At 39.0% G+C, this 18,869-nt stretch overlaps 1 protein-coding gene across 1 annotated transcript in view; it reads right to left on the minus strand.

Annotated features, from left to right (window-relative positions):
- The window catches only part of PARD3B (par-3 family cell polarity regulator beta), a 392,632-nt gene that overhangs the window by 35,711 nt on the left and 338,052 nt on the right, over window positions 1–18,869 (minus strand). Inside the window, exon 21 of the mRNA XM_027880190.1 lies at window positions 11,840–11,975. Within this exon, the coding sequence (XP_027735991.1) occupies window positions 11,840–11,975 (136 nt within the window). The remainder of the gene's footprint in view (window positions 1–11,839; window positions 11,976–18,869) is intronic.

An 18,869-nucleotide genomic window follows, 5' to 3' on the forward strand; every position in this document is an offset into this window, starting at 1 on the left:
AGGTGAAGCCAAAACTGCAAATTGTTTTTGCACAGCCCCACAAAAATAATACTCTGGTTTCTGAACCTTTGCTTCACAATACCCCGATCCCTGGTGCTGGAGGACCATGGTTTCCTGTGACCATGCAAAATGAGATCATTTCCTGGCCTGTGTCCGTCTCTGTGGGTGGCTTCTTTTTGCCTTAGTCGTATAATATGTTTTGGTTAATTCTATCTCTTAATTGTCTTTAATGAGCACCAGATTTGCGACACCCTCACTTGCAAACCTATTCTCCAAGTAGAGGCAAACAGAGGCCCTCGAATTGAGAGAAAACCTTAAAAGCAGCAAAACAAAAAACCCACAGCACTCATCAGCATTGATTCTTTCCAGCTACAAGGAGGCATTTCAATTGCTCTTCCCCTGAACCAGACCAATGTAATTAATCTCTTCCCAGCCACTAAAGAGAATAACTTAACCTGTCACAGAGATACATTTGTGGTGCAATATACAGCATACATACGTGTGACTACATTTCTAAAGCAGGTCTCCTGCTTCTACAACACTGTGCCTAATTCCTCCCCTCCTCATGAAGCCAGTCCTCTGCCTTAGCCTGTTTGAAAGTAAGCTGCTTCTTGTTCCTCCCAGTCTTGCATTCTTTGCTTCTCTTCTCACTGTAATTAGTTTACAAGACTATTTATCCAGATGATTACTGCTTTTAAATGACAGTCGTCTTTTCTTTTGCTCCAGTTCATTGTTGTGTATCATTTTGTCTTGCTATCTGAATACCCAGTTCTCTAAAGCATTTTCTCATTATGTTATCTCCTGATATAAGGCATTTTGAAATACTTCATGAGAGACACTGTATGAAGTAAATTGAATTGAATTTTCTCTCAAAGTCACTGGCTTTCAGCATCTTTCTCTAGCTAAGTCAGCAGAGTTCTTGGCACCAATGCCAGGGTGTAATGGCCATGCTTTGCAGCCCAGCTATGAGCTTGTGTTCTTTTTAGGGAAAATGAAATGGCAGCGTCAGTACCTGGAAAGCAAACAGGGGACAGATCAATATTTCCATTTATGATGAGGATGGCAAAACGAAAATGTTTGGTGAATTTTTGAGGGTTTTAACGCACACACTGAGATAATGCTCTTTTGCTGTGTCTATCTACATCTGGTCTTGCTACTGAACGTGCATGCAGGGGGTATATGCACGTGTATGTCAGGGAAGAAAAGAGGGAGGGAAGGGGGAAATAGCAGGGCATGGAACTAAATTGCAGAGCAAGTAGTGGAAATAGACAGTGAAAGGCTTCCTGCAGGCAGGCAGCTTCACAGGGGAGAGTGAGCCTTTCATTGTCTATAAAATCATGCCTTGCTGGAGGTCCTGAAGAGTAGAAGGGGTAGCACCTTGAGGCAGTAAATCTCTCACTGTTGTATTATTGCATTCTATGCATTTAGCTACTGTACAAACCAGCATGCTGCTTCAAGAAAAGAAAAGGAGGAAGAAGGGTGAAAATGCCCAAAGGGAAGAGGAGGAAGATGGCAATAAAATTGGAAAACAACTCCCCGCCACAGCTCTCCCCAAGAATACTTCACATCAAAGAAAAACTGGAAAGTAAATCGTCATGGAGTTAAAAGTTAACCTCAACTCCTTCCATTGTGATTTGACACCACTATGGAACAGTACCTCCAGAATTTGAATGGTTAGTCTGTAGCAAAGGCTATTAAATCCACCTTAATCCTGTTAAACGTAGATGCCAATAAAGAGAGGCGCTCTTTCAATGGCATTGTGACAAAAGCTCTCCACACTGCAAATTCAATATGGTTAACAAAAAAAAAAAAGAAAAAAGGAAAAAAAATCCCAAACCTGGATTAATACTGAGCAAACAACAACATCAGCATAAGCAGGCTTAGAGAGAGGAATTGCGTTCCATATGCTGTGGCATCAGGTTCCTCCGGATCTTCAGATACCAGTCTGTAAATGTTACAGACATTGTTTCTCCTGCTTGCAACTGCTGTTGGGTGGCGACCTTCTTTGCTTGCTGATACCAATTTAGCAGTTGGTACAGTTTTTCTGTGATTTGGTACTGTCTGTTGTTTGCTGGTACCAGATGGATACCAGATGGGTAACTGTGGGCAATGGTTCCTCTGTGTTCCAGTCCCAAAAATCACTGCCTATAGGGTCAGTCTTGTCAGTTGACTCCTAAATGGCACTTCAAAGCAGCATTCTGAAAAACCTCAACATCTGTTCCTTACTCCTAATGACCTTAAAAAAATGTTGCAGACATACTTTCCTTTAGCCAGGAGTTACTGTGCATCTGCAGGAAAAATACAACCTTACAGATGCCTGCAGCCATCAAACTCATTCCTCGCTAATGGCAGTTCCAAAGCCACCACCTCAACTCTGAAAGTCAGCACTGAATGTGAAGTATAATCAATATATTCTTTTCTGTGGGAGTTCCACAATGTAGGAGTTCAGAGATATTTCAAGGCATTTTTCAAAACAGGACCTTTAGCAGTGAAGTGGAAGAACAAGAAAACAAAAAAAAAGTGCCTTTGAAAGGCAGCAGGGATACCTGAGGGCTAAGTGTAAAACATGGAGGGAAAGCAAGGAAAGAGAAAGTGATGGAAGAGATCTGTTAAGTAATAATTTGTGATTGGTCTTTCAAAATGTTGACCTAGTTGTCAAATTACAGACAGGAGCTGAAAGGTCAGTTAATGGTGTTGAATATTGCCTATTGCAGTTCCCTCCTATGTTATTCCATACGACCGCTTCTGTTTCTAAGAAAGCAAAAAAAGTTTATTTAGGACAGTACAGGAGCAATTTGGTAAATTCTCTGTATGTGCTACAGCAGAACGCTGTCTACAGAAAAACACAGCTGACATCAAAGCATGTTCCCCACCCCCTGTCTTGCTTCATGGAGAAGTTATGATAAACAGGTTATGTGTTCCCTAAGGTTACCATGGAAACTCATTCTTTTCAGGCCATCATTTGCAAAGGTAGAATTTGCATTAAAATGTGATGGAATTTGATTTTGTGCATGTGTGTGTGAAACTCAAGTGGGGTCATGCTACCACGCAGTATAGCTATTATTTCAAACCGGGGAGCACACACTTAAGAGAGAGATCTATTAATCCATGTAAACACCTCAGTGACCAAACTACAGTTTAATTGCTAACTTGACAGGTATCTTCCTAGCAAATTAAGAGAAATATATTGAAAATTAGCTTTAAATGCAGATGTAAATGTTCATACTGATCCACTGGTGGGTACCACTAGATAGCATTTTGCTAAATTCCCCTATAATCATTCCACAGGAAAGATTGAATTTAGATTGTCAGAATGGCTTTGTTTTGATGATGGCAGACCAAGGATGGAGGGCATAGACATGTATTTCAAATTATAAATTTTTATCATATCTTGAAGGAGTTATCATCAAATTATGACATGTAGAATACAATTTCATATAAACCATTCTTACTACAATATAAGAAACTCTTGAATCTCCTCAGAATACAAATCCAAGTGACTCACATTGGTTTGAGGTACATCATAACTTCAAAGTCAAAACTGCACTCTAAGTATCTCCTACTCTGACTTTTCTTGGAATACCTGGTGGTGTAAATCATAAACCTAGTCCAGGTTCCTTGAGAGCCACTGCCATTACTCGTTGCCATGTGCAGCACTGATGCTCCTAACACAGAAATGCATTATTTGCCGTAGCAATTTTGACAATCATTATTCCAGCCCAGCAAGAAAACAGATCAATAAATCTTAGAGTTGGTGACCAGACTGGATTTTAGAAGAGATACAGGTATTTGTCCTCTTGCTCAGTTGTACGCATTCACAATTTACATGCTGAATTTGATATACTACTTTAAGAAATCTATGCTACTCTGGGACACTGGATTATTTACATATCATCTGTCTTGAACCGCAGGACCCCCTTGGAGGTAGCAGGGCCAGACCTCATATTTCTGCTTGCAAGGCGGACATTCCAATATCACCTGGATTACAGAAGACTCAGTATCTCCTGTGATAGAGGACTTATGACATACAGTTCATCTGGAATGACTCTACTTAATACTGGACAACATGACACTTAACACAGCAGTCAGGCTATTTGATGAGGAAAAAGCAGCAAAAACACAGACACCAGTGTGTATTCTTTTGCTTTCTTAGTGTTTAGTGTCAAAAACACTTGTTTAGTCTCAAAAAAACTTAACTAGTGACTCAAAAACACAAAAATAAAATCAAAATCAATCCTTCAGATTAATTTGCATGGTGCCATTCTGCAATTGGAAATTTCTGCTTACAAATTCAATTTACTAAACAAAGCAAGAACATTAGAGAAGTTTTCAAAAAAACCCAACTCAAAGATTAAATTGATTACTAACTTCTGCAGAACTTCTCAGAACTCAGCACATTCGATAGAAGGAATGTAGTCCAGTCGCATTCCGTATTGAGCAAGAAAGAATATGCTAGTGCTCCTTTTTCAAGTGTTTTTTAAGGGCCAGACTTGGGGCTGGAAGTTGAAAAGAGCTGGCCTTGAGCAGAACAGTCAAACTTATGTACAGCATAGCCTTACAGAGTAAATGGAGTTGGCTTTTTCCATATTTTGTACTTTATTCTAATACAGTCTAGATATTAGATTAGCATCTGCACTACAGACCTTAGACTGGGAACTAATAAAGTTATCCACTCAATCTCGCTGTGTCTGAGTCACTGACTTTCTTTTTCATTTTAAATAATTATAACAATGTCGCCTGTTTGTTGAGAAAAATAGAGCCTTTATATATTCATAGATAATTGCTTATACCCAGCACCCAGTGATACATTCTAATTACTTTTCACACCTTGGTTGTGAAGAAATCTTGAACTTTTTAGTGTTTTGTAACTGCAACACAACTATGTAGCCAGAGCATTGACACCCTGAGTATTGAAACTGTTCCTAGGATGGAATTTAACAAGAACTTCTGCTATGCCTTTTGCAGTGAGGATTTTTAGCAAAACTCAAGAAGACTCAAAGCCTCCACCTCAGATCTTGCGCTGCAATAATGAAAATTGCTGCACAGATATACAACAGAAGAACTCAATCCAGAAATCAAAAGTAATCAAAAGTCCATTATTTCAGTTGGCTTCTGTCACATACTTAACTATAACAAATACAAGATCTGTGCTCTGTAACAGCCTCAATGACATAGTTGTATTACTTGACCCAGCTTCTTTCAAGCTCGACCCTGTTCTGCACACAGTGGGCAATCGTTGCTGTTTGCCTCACTGAGGTCATTCTGCTTTCCCTGATGTTAAATGGACAAATTTTGCAGTCCTTTGTCCAAATCACTCTCTATTTTAGCGGGAGGTTATCCCTAGCAGGCAGAGCTGGACAGTGACCAGCATCTTTAGGAAAGGGGGTGTTGACTGGGACAACAGCAGCCAGAAAACTCTTTGGATCATCGGTATTTTCTAGGGAAGAGATTTCTTTTTAATCAGCAACACATTCAACATGAACATGACCCAGAGAGATTAAACTGTAAGAACTGAAAAGAGAAGTCAACTGTGTCAGCATCTATTTGATAAATACACCAGACACCTGGTAGTAAAGGCCAAAACTTGTGCCAAAGAAAGGGTAAGGTTTGAAGTCTGATCCAATAAATACCGAAGCGCATGCTTAGTTTCAGACATGAATTTCAATGGTATTACAGATTTGTCTTGTGATTAAAAAAGATGAGTGTTGTAGTAACTGGGGCCCCTTTCCAGAAGTTGAAGCAGGCCTCTTAGTAATGGCCTGAGGAAGAGGAGGTCAATTTTAAAAGGAAATCTACTTTCCCCCCTCCCTCGTAGTTGGGCCCATGAGCAGCTGTATTTGATTCTACGGTATGTGGGGCACTGAGTTGCTAAGGGTCGGGATCAACCTGTCATGGAGAAGTACCTATCACTGAGCCTAAGCAAGGGAAGGCTCAAGGAGCAAATACTGGCTTTAGCAACCCCGAGAGCGAGGCCTCGGTGTTAAAAAATCAATCCTCTTCCAGCTTCCCCACGTGATGCTGGCCTGAGATTTGACAGTGTGCACACATGCTCGGGGCAAGTGGCCACACAGTCCCTATCCACAGTGATCAACAAGTAGACAGAAACCTGTTAAAGCCTATACTGGCAGAAGCTTGCCAAACCCGAAGCAAATTACCAAGAGCCAGCTACTGTGCTACCCAGAACTGCAGTCAAGCCAGACTGCAGCCTAGCTCCAAAGAGGCTGTTTCTGTGCCCGTTCAGCTGTGCCCCACAGCATGAAGGCTGCAGAGCTGAGGGCTGACTATACGCACAAATGCAGTAACTCTTCAGCACACTAAACAGCATGGGTTACCTGTTCATGAATTCCCCTCATCAACATAATTACCAGTTGGAGGTTTGTGTCTTGCCTCCCTTAAGATATTGTCAAATTAGGCAAAATACATACAGTGGAAAGCCTCTAGGGCCCTTCATATCATATCAAGATGATCCATGGCAGCTGTCATGATCTCCATGATGCCCCACTCAAGTTCTCTGTTTGGGCAACATCAGAAGAACCTATCCTAACTGAAAGAGATATGATTACACTCATGTGTTAATTTGGAATCTCTCAGTGTTGTGAGCCTGCAAGGATGGTCACAGCCTGGCAGCACTGCATGTTTTTCTCTGATTTCCTTCAACTACTTGGAAGAAATACAAGAGAAATGCCTAATGTTTGTCCTTTTCAGAATCACTCCCCTGAATCGGAAAACAACAAAAAGCAGCTGTGTGATGGGACACCTTGTGGAATAGATGGCATGATATATTTCTGGAATTCACATAATATTGTAGGGTATAAACAGAACCGGTGGGCTTTGCTAAGATGACATATGGCACCAGAACTGTTTCCCCTGGTAAATAAGAGCATGTACACGGTATATCCATGAAGACATGAGCATTTCAGGCTCCCCTCTGGTTCAGATAATCTGTGCCAAATCCAACGTTTGTGTAAGTAGGAATGACTCCAAACAAGTTATAGGAGTCACTCTTTATTACTAGTATTAATGGAAGTGAATTTGGCTCTTCTTGCATGTGCCATTTGGAATAGTTTATTTTTCACATGAGGTCTGGCAGGGATTTTTCCCAAATAATTTCCTCCCAAAACTACCCCCAAAAGCTGGCCTGTATGTTTCAAAATCACTCTGCTTAGTTTGGACAGCTCTGTAGAATACACCTCAATCCGAAATCTTCATTATGCAGAGCTAAGTAGTGACCATAAAAAGTTCTTGATTGGTAAGTTAATCATACATCCTAATAAAGTGTTTTGCGTACTCAATTAATATTTTAACAACAACAACTTCTGATCCATGTTTTTCAAAGCAGCTATACTTTAAATAAGTTATTGTCCCTTTTTTTTTTCTAATTTTTTGTTTCCTACTAATAGTCTATGGACTCGAAGTCTGGAATTTGCATCAGTTTCTGCTATATGGTTTCACATAGTACATAAAATTGTCAGCTTCTTCCATTGCGCTAGAAGACAGGAATGTTACTATTCTAGAAGTTGGAATTCTGGTTTCTAACCATGGTCCAACACAAACGTTTGCGTGTTTTGGGAACCTAACCTATTTGAAATGCAACATCCTGAACCTGGAATTAATTGATCATGAAAAGTACAAACAGCTCCTTATTCATCCTGGAGCAGGCATAGAACCTTTGACACATTATGGAAAAATAATGCAGTTATTAATGCTCCTTTCTTTGTTCTGGTTGATTTTTAGGCTTGGACCCCTGCCAGGCACACAATAAAGTACTTGGCCTTTAACACAGACAGGCATGATTCTTCTTTCATACTCTCAACACGGAACTGACAAAACTCAGTACATTACGGATTTGTTTCAATGGGAATGTTCACAGCCAGTATCCAGAGACAGGTTTTCTTTTATCTTTAGGTTATTTACAATCTTGCAAATCTACCAGCAAATAAGGAAATGGCTTTTAGAACCAGTTAAAAGAAGGTTTGGTGCAGTGAAGCAGATGTGGTCTCACTAACAGGTGAAGAACTATTTGCAGTGTGGCTGGCATTACATACAATCCTTGAACGTACATTAAAAAGATAAAGTTTCAAGGATTTACTGCCACCCTGAAGGAAAGAATTGATGTTTTAAGTAACTGGATTTGTACAAAGTCTGTAAGACAATCCAAGTAAATCCTCAAATAGATGATTAATTCCTCATTATTTAAATGCCCTTAAATACAAGTGCAGATGCTAACTGCACAGCTTTGTCTTGACAGCTCCTTAGCTATTTCTTATGATCTGCTATTAGACTGTGACTATAAAGCCCTGAAAAGGAGCGTCTGTGAAAAAGCCTTCCAACTCCTAGAGAGACTAAGTTCTTGAAGCTTAATGGTTACATAGTTCTCTCAGGGTCTGACTGATACTGCAGCTACGATAATGGTACATAAACATCCTCTGCCTCATTCAGTAGACCCAGATTAGGTTTGTATTGGATGAGTTCATGAGTACTTTGAATATGTACTAAGACATGAGGATGTGTGCATATGCCTAAACTCTTTTTTGAGCTGATACATCATAATGTACTCTAGCTGTCAGAAAATTTTAGGCTAATCTCACATTACACTGACAACAATAGGCATTTATTTTCCTAGACAATATTTATACTTATCATCAGCCTGTCCTTTGGTTAACTAGCTGAGGTTTACTTTAAGCCTTGTGATCCACCCTACAGAATTTGGTTTATCATTTATCCCGATTGTAAATCTAAAAAGAAAGGGTGGGAGAAGGGGGGCGGGAGGTAAATCCAAAGGATGCAAAACTCAACAACAAATGGAAGCACAATGGAACTGGAAAAGAATTTCAAAGGATCTGGTTTTATAGCACAGATAGTGCTATATACATGCATCTGTTTATGGAGACACACTAAACTGAACTATTCAGTTCCTTACAAAAAGAAAAGAACAGACTGGGGAAGAGAGAGCAGAATGAAGGCGCAAGAGAGCAAAAATTCATCCAGTAACAGATGAGAAGAACAGAGAAGAATTGGAAAATGGATGCAGGGGGGAGGAATGGATGAGAGAATAGCAGGCCTATTTAAAATGAATTTTTGACCTTATTTTTAAAACATTTATGGATCCCAATTGCCTGTCATGAGATCATTTCCCCCTACAATGCTAGCTTTTCAGCCGGCTCTGCACTTTAACTTGATTTATCCCGCTTAAAAAAAGTAGATTGTTAGAAATACCCCTTGTATTAGAAATTCTGTCCCATTACAGTGTCAGCTAAAGGCCACTTGTCAATGTCAGCTTTATCAGATAGAAATTTGCCTCATGAGTTCTCAGATACTATTTTGAAGAACAAGACCCAGGGTCCATTTTTGAGGCTGCTGATTTGCGATGGGATAGTGTCTTCTCAAATTATCCTCTGCTTTTCCCAACTTATCTGCATGTTTCATGAGATGGTGGGAAGCGATTACAGCAGCTGCTGTACATTAGAGAGACATCTTGTAGGAAAGTTGGCTTAGGTAAAACAGTTGACTGAGAAAAGCAAGAAAAGAACTAATAGAGTCTTAAAAATACATAGAGAGACCCAGGATCTCTTTTCCAGCTGCAGCTTCCCTGGTGCCATAACCTCCCGTGGGAAGGAAGAAAACTTATACCAGAAGGTTTTCCTCCTCCTCCTCAGCTGTCTGTTGACTCTTTAAAGGAAGACCTGACATCCTGAAGATTAGAGTAAGTTTTTATTTATTCACAATTATGCAATTAGTCATCTTCACTGATGAATAAAGGTAGAAAAAAAATCAGCTGTTGTTCAGTCTGTGTTACCACAGTACTGCTGAAGGTCAGCAGCCTGAGATGGGAATGATGGCTTTGCTTAAAAAATATCTGGAGGAGTCTTGTGGTAAGATATTTTGAGACATTTGTTTTCTTTTTAGTATTTTGATTCTCTTTTTGTTCCTTCTTTTCTGTCTGAATAGATTGATGTAATATAGGTATTTTAACAAATTTCAGCCATGAGTCAAAAGAGAGCAAGCTGTGGCTGCAATATTTTCCAGACTAAAAGACAGTGCCTATGAAAACAAGGCTGGATGGATCAATGGGAGATATTGTTGCAGAGAAAAGACCAGAAGTCTTGGAAATTTATAAACCACTTTAACAAGAAGAACTGTTGCAGCAACAAACTTCAGAGTATTAAAGCCCTCAAGGTAAACTCTGATTTTTGAACTGACTGCCATTCCTCACAACAAAAACATTTAAAAATATTCTACATTGGAAGGGCAAAACACAACAATCCTGGTGCCACTATTATTAATAATTTCAAGATTGAGATACTTAAAGCGCCCTTTCAGGTACTCTGATTAAGGACAACGTGCCTCAAAGAAAAAGCAAAGCTTTGGAAATCGGTAATCTCTGGGCATTATACCTAATAGGAAAGGCTTAGAAAGGATTACCTATAAGAAACCTTTGTGAATCTTGTGAAACTACACTGGACCATAAATCTCAACCTCCTCTGAGAATCAATAAAGCTTTATCAGTTTCGGATAAGAAGTAGAAATCCTCAGGTTGCTGAAGAGGTACCATTGACCCAGTCTGAGGGCTGTCAGGACCCTTATCACAACACAGAATTTCAAGAGAAAGACACATTTGACGCATATTCTTATTTTAGTTTACAAAAGCAATTCAGAAAAAGAATAGCAGCTACATTGGCTCCCAAATTTGGTTCACAAAATTTAAGGCAGTAGACTACAGTTAACTGCTCCAAGGAAAGAATTATTTTGCTGAAGATGACAGTTTTGGTAATTGAATCAGAGTAATATATACAACAACAGTTTTGGAGTTAATGAACAAATATATATGATAATTTATGTAAAAATACCCCTTTCAACTCTATATCTCTCTGTGATTGCAGTGAAGTCTAGTCTTGCTCAGGATTTTTTGGACTACAACCTCAATCATTGCAGATTTCACTTCAGCATTCACGCTGATAGTTTGGAGACATTAAACCCAACAATATTAGTTCAAACTTCACATGTATATAGATTCTTGAGATTTTAACATAATTCCGTGTCTTTTAAAACTAAAATTTCAAATTTAGCACGAACTGCATTTTATCAAAGTTACATTTTTGAATGCTGGTTGATTATAATTACTTCTAAAGAGACAGAGTCCAACTCTGAAACCTGCTCAGGCAGAGCTCTTGAGTACCCATTGACTATAGGTGTTGCATTTATTTAATACATTCAAAAATTTGGCACTGTTGATTTAATCTCTGATTCTACCATGGGTTATAGGTTACTCTTCAGTAGAGGGGTAGATAATACGTCTTTGTGTAGTATGACTCCTAGATGTAAAACAGGGAATACAGCATGCCTGTAATATAATATTTTAAGATCTTTTGATGGGAGAGGAGCAAATTATTACATTTAAAAGTTACAGAGGCTGTATCATGGCCAGATTGCTACTGTCCAGCACACAGAAGGAAGGACTGAAGTAGACATACCTCTATTTCCTCCCTCTCACTTTGCAACTAAGCACAGGGAGAATCTGCTCTTCCAACATTCTTATTAACCCAGAGAATCACTGGATGAACTGTAAGAGTATCATAAATCCTGCTGAAAAGCCCTGATGCTACCACTTGTGACACAGTTTGGCAGTGACTCTGTATCTTGGGACTAAAGAGAAGAAACCTGGGCCTAAACCAAACACAGTGAACAGGCAAGTTAATTTTAGCCAAGTTCTTGTTATTAACATTTTCTTTAGTGGGCTGGCAAATTCAAGTTAAGCTGATATAGGAAACCAAAAACAAATATGCACCTTTCACTAACCCTGAATGTTGCAAAAGCACTTTGCATCATGCTATGGACCTACCCAGCGCTGGTCGTAGTCAGACAGCTGTGTTCGTCCTTCGTCGTCCTCATAGAAAGGTAAACCTTCTCGCCTGGCCTGGTGGTACTCCTTCCGTAACCTCTGGATACGATCAGCATTCCCACTACCTGTACAGCCACTGAGAAAGAAAAACAAACAGCAAATGAAATAAAACTCCTATGAACACACATATCTAATACCAGGTAAACACACAGAATTGCCAGACCTGAGACAAATGGATTATGTTTGATTCGCTGGACTTGCATGGTGTCCTCTGTATCACCCTTATTTTTGCTTTCTTGTATTAATAAAACTGCTAATTGTGAACTTGATCCCTGTTTTTAAAAAAGTCTGTCCCTGTCCAAAGAACTTAACAATTCCAGTACAAGACAAGAGACAACAGATGGATGCAGACAGATGGGGGAGCACCAGAAAACTTTTAACATTCCAATGAGCAGCTATAAATGGCTGTCATATATTAATAATAACGATGACGATGATAAGCTGACAAAAAAAAAAGTTTCCTTTTGCTCCCACACTAAATGTGGAATTTCCCTAAAATTACATTTGTTCCAGGTAAAGAATAAACTATTATTCACCGAGAAGCACAGAAAGAAGTTTTATGTTATAAAAAACCAAACTCCCTCCCAATTATACAAAGAACTCAAACATCCGCCATGAGAATACAGAGGAGGCAAGAGAGACGGGAAAGCACACTATTAAATCCTGACATCACCTTTCTAAGTGGTAATTAAGCAGTAATCCACTTAGTAATCCACAAAGACTCACTTGTATGCTGAACTGCATACTCTGCAAACTGTTGTGGTAAAACTGGTGGAGTTCCTTAGTTTACCAAGTTAAATACATGCCTTTCTGTAGGTTTTGACCCCGGTGAGCCTTCTAAACCTTACAGCTGGATTTTTACAACTGTGGAATTTCAAGCTATAACCTGGAAATATTAAATGAAATCCTGAAAATGGCTAAGAATTAAGAAAAAATTGATCGTATTTGAAATTAATAAATTAAGTTTTCTGCAGCTATTTCCAGCCCTGCTCTAGTCAGCACTGGGGTGAATACTGACTGTATGGCTCAGTAGCATTTACTGGCATTCATGGGGAATTATCATACAATAATTTGTGGCTGCTTCTTAATTCAAACCATTGTTATTGCAGCACATCATCATATATTCTCCTAATCTACAACCTTAACTCTGTCTCACCAACAGCGGACTACAGAGATAGAGATTTATTCACATAAGCACAGACTCAGTGGAGCATCTCGATACACTGCAGTCCCCTATGAGTATGCCAGAATCTAGGGAAGCCTTTTATAGGATTTGCATAGCAAACTGAATTTGGACAGCACATACAAAATACTGGACATAAACCTATCAGTTCAATAGTAATTAGTTTCTAGTATCTATCAGCAATCCAGACCAACTGCAAATTAATTGCCAATGAAGGGAAATTCCATGTAGGCTGCAAATGCAACTGAATATGCAGTCAGGATTGGAAATGTTTACTTGTAGCATCAGTATGTTTCCATGAAAAATCAAATTACTTTCCTTTCCTAGATCCTAAGTTATCCATCTACTCTACTCTGTGAAGTCCCAGAGGTTTCAAGCTTCTCTAGCTGACTTACCCAAGTCTTCCAGGGCATATGAAATTTTTCTCATGGTCTGCCAAGACAGTGCAGAAAGCTTGCACAAACTCTGTGGACTATTGAGGGGGAAGAAAACGTATATTCCCTTTTCCCCTTTATTCCTTCCACAGATAAATGCCTCTGCTCCTTGCATGAATTCTCGTCAAATAGCAGAGAACCATTTCCAGTTTGCAGAACACTGAGGTGTAGCTAATGGGGACTATCACTTAGAACAGTGAAGCTTGGTCCACAGCTCACGAGCAGTACAATACCGGTGAAATCCCCTGACTTTACTTGTGAGTACAGATAAAGCATTTAATTAGGGCTGCTAACCTACAGATAAGGCCCAAAGTACTGTCCCAGTTGCTTTGCCAACATCATTGCCCACAGCAGCACTAGCTAACAGGGAAATGCTGAAATACAGGCAACAGGTCTAGTTTGATTCCAGCCCATCTGACTCCCTGCAGCTCTCTGCAAACTGTATTAGCACCTGCCACCAGTGCCCTAATGGCTACATACCCACTTTCTACCTCCAGGTATTTTGTCTGAAGAGGTAATCTGAAAATACCACATAGGTTGTTTTTTTTCCCCCTTTTAAAACAAAGTCTGAGATAGATGTATTTTAAGAGACAGTAACAGCAGCCTGTGCTCCACTGACTGCAGATCTGCTGTAGGTGAAATTCCTTCTGCTCAAACCCATTGAGCCAGCAAGCAGAAGTGGTGCTGCAGAGTTCAAGTTGATGATATATATTACAAGACAGGGCCTGACATATTGTGCTTTGGCAAACCTTTGCCACACTGTATTAAAGTACAAACCCCTAACCATGAGAATGAGTAGGAACGTTTGGATGAAAGATAGCAGCAAATGCAAAGTTATCCATCTGGATTAGTGTGAAAATACAAGCATAATCTCTGTGGAAATTAGCAGCTCCGTGAAGTCTGATTTCCTGTGCTTCTCTCCTGTGGGTTCTCTGGTGTCCGATAATGGTTCACACTGCAGAGCTTCACTCCAGCAAGAACACTCATCCGGGCCTTGCTAGTAGGCTGCTTATTGTCATAAAACTTAGTGTTCCAGTATCTCTTGAGCATCAAGCCACCAGTCAAGTCTAGTCAAAGCCAGTAGGTTCAGAATTTGTTAGAAAGGTGGGGTTAACAGGTTGGAAGAGGGTCAGTCAGTATATCTGCTTCACTTTTTCAGGATAAAGTTAAAGTTCCACGGGTTTTTAATTTTTTTCTTTTCTTGACCACAGTTTATGCAAAAGACATTGGCTTTTGAAAGAGCTGCATTCTAGCTTACCATGAAAATTTTACCCACTCCTGGGTAAAGTGAGATAAATATGATGCCCTGTGCAATGCTCATGAAACAGTTCTGAATTTCAAGTTGGCTCCTGACAATTATGTGAATATATGAACCACATTCAAACTCACCAGATGAATTCAATCAGCACTGTGCAAATATCGCATACATAATCTATTAGTTTACCCCAAAGAAACTGAAGCATTGAATTCAAACAGAATGAAGTCATCAGTAATAAAAAAAAGAAACTGATAAGGCAATATTAAAAAAACCCCAACACAATATTCCAAGATTTGCAGAGAAGATCATACATTGACTGTAAACTATTCTCCCATCTGCCTATAAATACATAATTAAAAAATATTGGTTTGATCAGATAGCAGTTTTCAGACAGGGAAACAGCAGATGAATACCAGTTCAAATGTTTCAGATGCATGACTATTTATACTGAAAAGGAACCTGAACTTACAGAGGAAATATAAAAACAATACTCCAATCAAAGTCAGTTTATATTAAGGACACTTACTGAAGCTTTTCAGCAAGCCTAGTAAACACGGCAGACAGGTTTCTTTTACAGTAGCTTTACATTTAATGCAGTGCTCCCTCCTTGAGGAGATATAAATATTACAGTTCTCATTATATCTTCAATTTCGTGCACACTCACTTCCCTGACATGGCTCCACAGCTGCACTATACGTTCTTCAGAGAACCTTGCAACTACACGTATGTGATTCCCTCCACCATCACCTGTTGCCAGGATCTAACATTTAATCTACCCATGGACTTGTCTGTGTCACGACAAGACTGTAAGAGAACCATCCACTCTGCATTCTGCGATTGATTTCAGAATGATTTCCTGAAGTTGTGCTACATGTAAGGAGACTGATTCAGAAACAGCTGATACTGGGAAGTTTCAAAATAATGTCTAGGTGAGGGGATAAATCTCTGAGAAACTTCAAAAAGAGTTTAGCCAAGAGTCAGGTGCTGATTTCAAACAACAGTAACAAAAGCTGTCCAAAATCCCAAGCCATAAACAATATTAAGAGAAGTTTAACAGTTCTTCAAAAATAAGCTGCACACACACACTGTAAGGTTTTGGTTGTTTGGTTGTTTGGGTTTTTCTAAAATCTGACATGAACATTGAAAAGAGGAAAAAGCACATTCCTGTCAGCCATTCTGTAGTTTTGTTAGATACAGACCTTAAAACTAAAACTTTCTTCTCATCTGGGAGAAAGATAAAAAAGCCTCAGTGATCATTCTGACCCATGCTGTTGGGGCTGTATACCAGAAATCAGCATCCTCTGCCCTGTGCCTGAACCTGTTAGAAGCACTATGCAGGTTACACCTTGCCCACTGCAAATGCAAAGGGAACTGCTATGAAACAGTCACTCAAGAGGTACAGTTGGAACAGCCAACCCAAGACAAAAAGGAAACCGTAATGTGGCACAGACTTAGCTTCAAGCTATCTTTGACATTGTGCAAAATATGACGGTGAAATTTCGTCCCATCATCTCTGAAGAGATAGATGAACAAGCACCATAGCAATAACATTTTATATCTAATATGACAGACAAGTTATTTTTTCAAAGAATCAAAACACCATAATCAATATTTAATATGTATGGCTCAGGTTTTGCACAATAAAATCTCCCCTCTGTTCTTTCTCTGAGTTGCTAATCAGGATTTCCATCATTCAGGTTAAAATGACAATTTTAAATTAGTGACTTCTTGCTGCATCTTTCTTGATAACACAAAATTAAAAACAAGTGTTGCACATACAGAGTAAGATGAACCACTTAAAGCTGTATATAAATATACATTTAAGGAGGCAATAGACATTTTGTTTCCAGTGGTTTTCCTAACATTGATATTGCTTTTTTGCCAGCCACTTCTATCACTGAGCTGACTGTCAGCCCCTAAGCAAACATCTGGTGCTTCCAAGTTAAAACAAAACAAGAAAAAAATTCTTCTTTTAGAGAATTTTCCAGTAACAAACAAATCCAAGACAAAATGTGATTCACAGACTCTAGAAAATGGACAATCTTCCATTCACAATCTGGTATAAAACAAAACTAATTTTACATACTGAAAGGAACACAGTGGTCTACAAAGATGTACAGTATATGGGAGTCCAACAGAGAATGTAGGAATATTTTTCAGTTTGAATAAAACTTTCATTTTGAAGTTATAACAAATAAATATTCGAGTAAGTTACTCTTTCAGTTCCAGCCCTTGTCTTTCTACCCTGATGTATTACATTGCTCATGAGGATATTTCTGCAACCTCAATAGTAAGAGGGAATAAAAAGAGAAGTGGGAAGTGATAAAAAGAAAATCAATTATAAGAACATAATTCTACAAGATTTCAGCTTTCATCTTTGTCACCACTAAGAGAAAGAGACTTCAGAGAGAAATGAACATTTGTTGTTTTCATATGCACTTGAGTAAAGGAATGGTATCGTAATGAAAGACTTGTCAGATATACCTTGCTGATATCACTGATATTGCCTTGCAGGTTCCAGATTCACTCTCTGATATTCACTCAAAGCCAGTCTGAGTTTTGGCTACACTAGATTTGGACACCTGTGCAAAGTGACTGGTAAGATGACTTTGAGTTCTGTTCCATTTAGACAGGACTATCTGAGAAGGTCGGTATAGATGGGCTGACATGAGAAGCATTGGATGGATGTGTTTCTCTCTACATACATAATATACATATAAAGAATCACAAATAAACTGCAGAAAAACAAATGACACTGAAGAAGCTATTTACACTTATCTGAGTTTATCTGAACCTGTATATTCAAGTCCCTGAATCTGACTCCGCTTTACAATATTTTAAAAAATGATAAATGTGCTTCAGTGGTACATAAGCTGTCACCTTTCAATTCTGAAGGCTAACATAAAAGCAGTACAACCACTTCTGTCCAAAAGGTCAAAGCCTCCTAGGGCAGCACATGACCACCATTTGTCTGGATGTAAATTGAGTCCTATTGACCCTGTACCATCACTACTGACCTCTTGACATTAGGAGCTTAGTGGAAAGAGAGAAGATGATATTCTCAGGTTCCTACAGACTCATTAGGAAGAAAGAAGGAAAGAGAACCTTGCATGATATGAATTAGCAGTGTCATTAACCTTTTCTTTCCCCAAATAGCCCATAATATGTTTATAGTAGCCTCAAAAGAACCATTTGAAGATTGAGACCAACAGATTTGTATCACTTTCAGTTTTTCCAAACTGTTTATAAAATATCTCTCAGTGGCTTGACACAAAGCATCCTTTTATGTTTCCCTCCCTTCACATGACACACACCACCTTTTCCTGTTTGTCATGGCAGATGGCCTAGACATTCAAATGAGCATCATCTTTTCAAACCAGGCCACTTCTCATCTCCATTACTCTCCTTTGTAACTTATAGTTGACTACAGCTGGCCAGAAATAACAGGAGGTATACTCTAATTTGTTGTTTTATGGAAACAAAACTGGCACGCTGAGGCTTGACTTCACTGTAAGCAGACATGGTATGAGCTACTCTTAACAGAAACAGGTTATTTGCAACCAAGTAGAAAGGAAAGAAAAAAAGGTAGCCATTTTCTTGTTTGTAGCCAGACTGTCATCTTTCTTTTAAAGAAAAGACTTTTCCTTTTTTTCTTCTGAATGTATTGTGTGCCTCATCAAAGAAGGCAATCATCAGATTCTACCTAATAAAAAAAAAGATGCCTTTACAGTTCAGGCTGGTTAATGGCCATGTCTGTTTCTGGCATGGAACCAGTTTACTGCTGTCTTGTTGATCTGAGATGTGCACTTGTCTCTGAAGGGCTAGGAAAGCAGGGAGATTAGGGACTCAGCTGCTGACAACAACCACCACTCTCTATAAACAATACACAATGAAAATAATGAAAAACAGATTTTCTTGGTATTTTCAGTAGCCTCTAGACAATGCAACAGTTTCTGGTTTCTTCACTAAAGATGATATCAATTATGCCTTTTATCCATCATGCAGAAGTCACGTGTGAGGCATAATTGAAGGCCTTCTCTCCAAGGTAATTTCATCTGGATTTACACGGCAAAGTACTTAAATTGCCTTTTTTGG

Source organism: Empidonax traillii, unplaced genomic scaffold (assembly GCF_003031625.1).
Source record: "Empidonax traillii isolate 1590-97213 ecotype Southwest subspecies unplaced genomic scaffold, ASM303162v1 scaffold65:size4453928, whole genome shotgun sequence".
Taxonomy (NCBI): domain Eukaryota; kingdom Metazoa; phylum Chordata; class Aves; order Passeriformes; family Tyrannidae; genus Empidonax; species Empidonax traillii.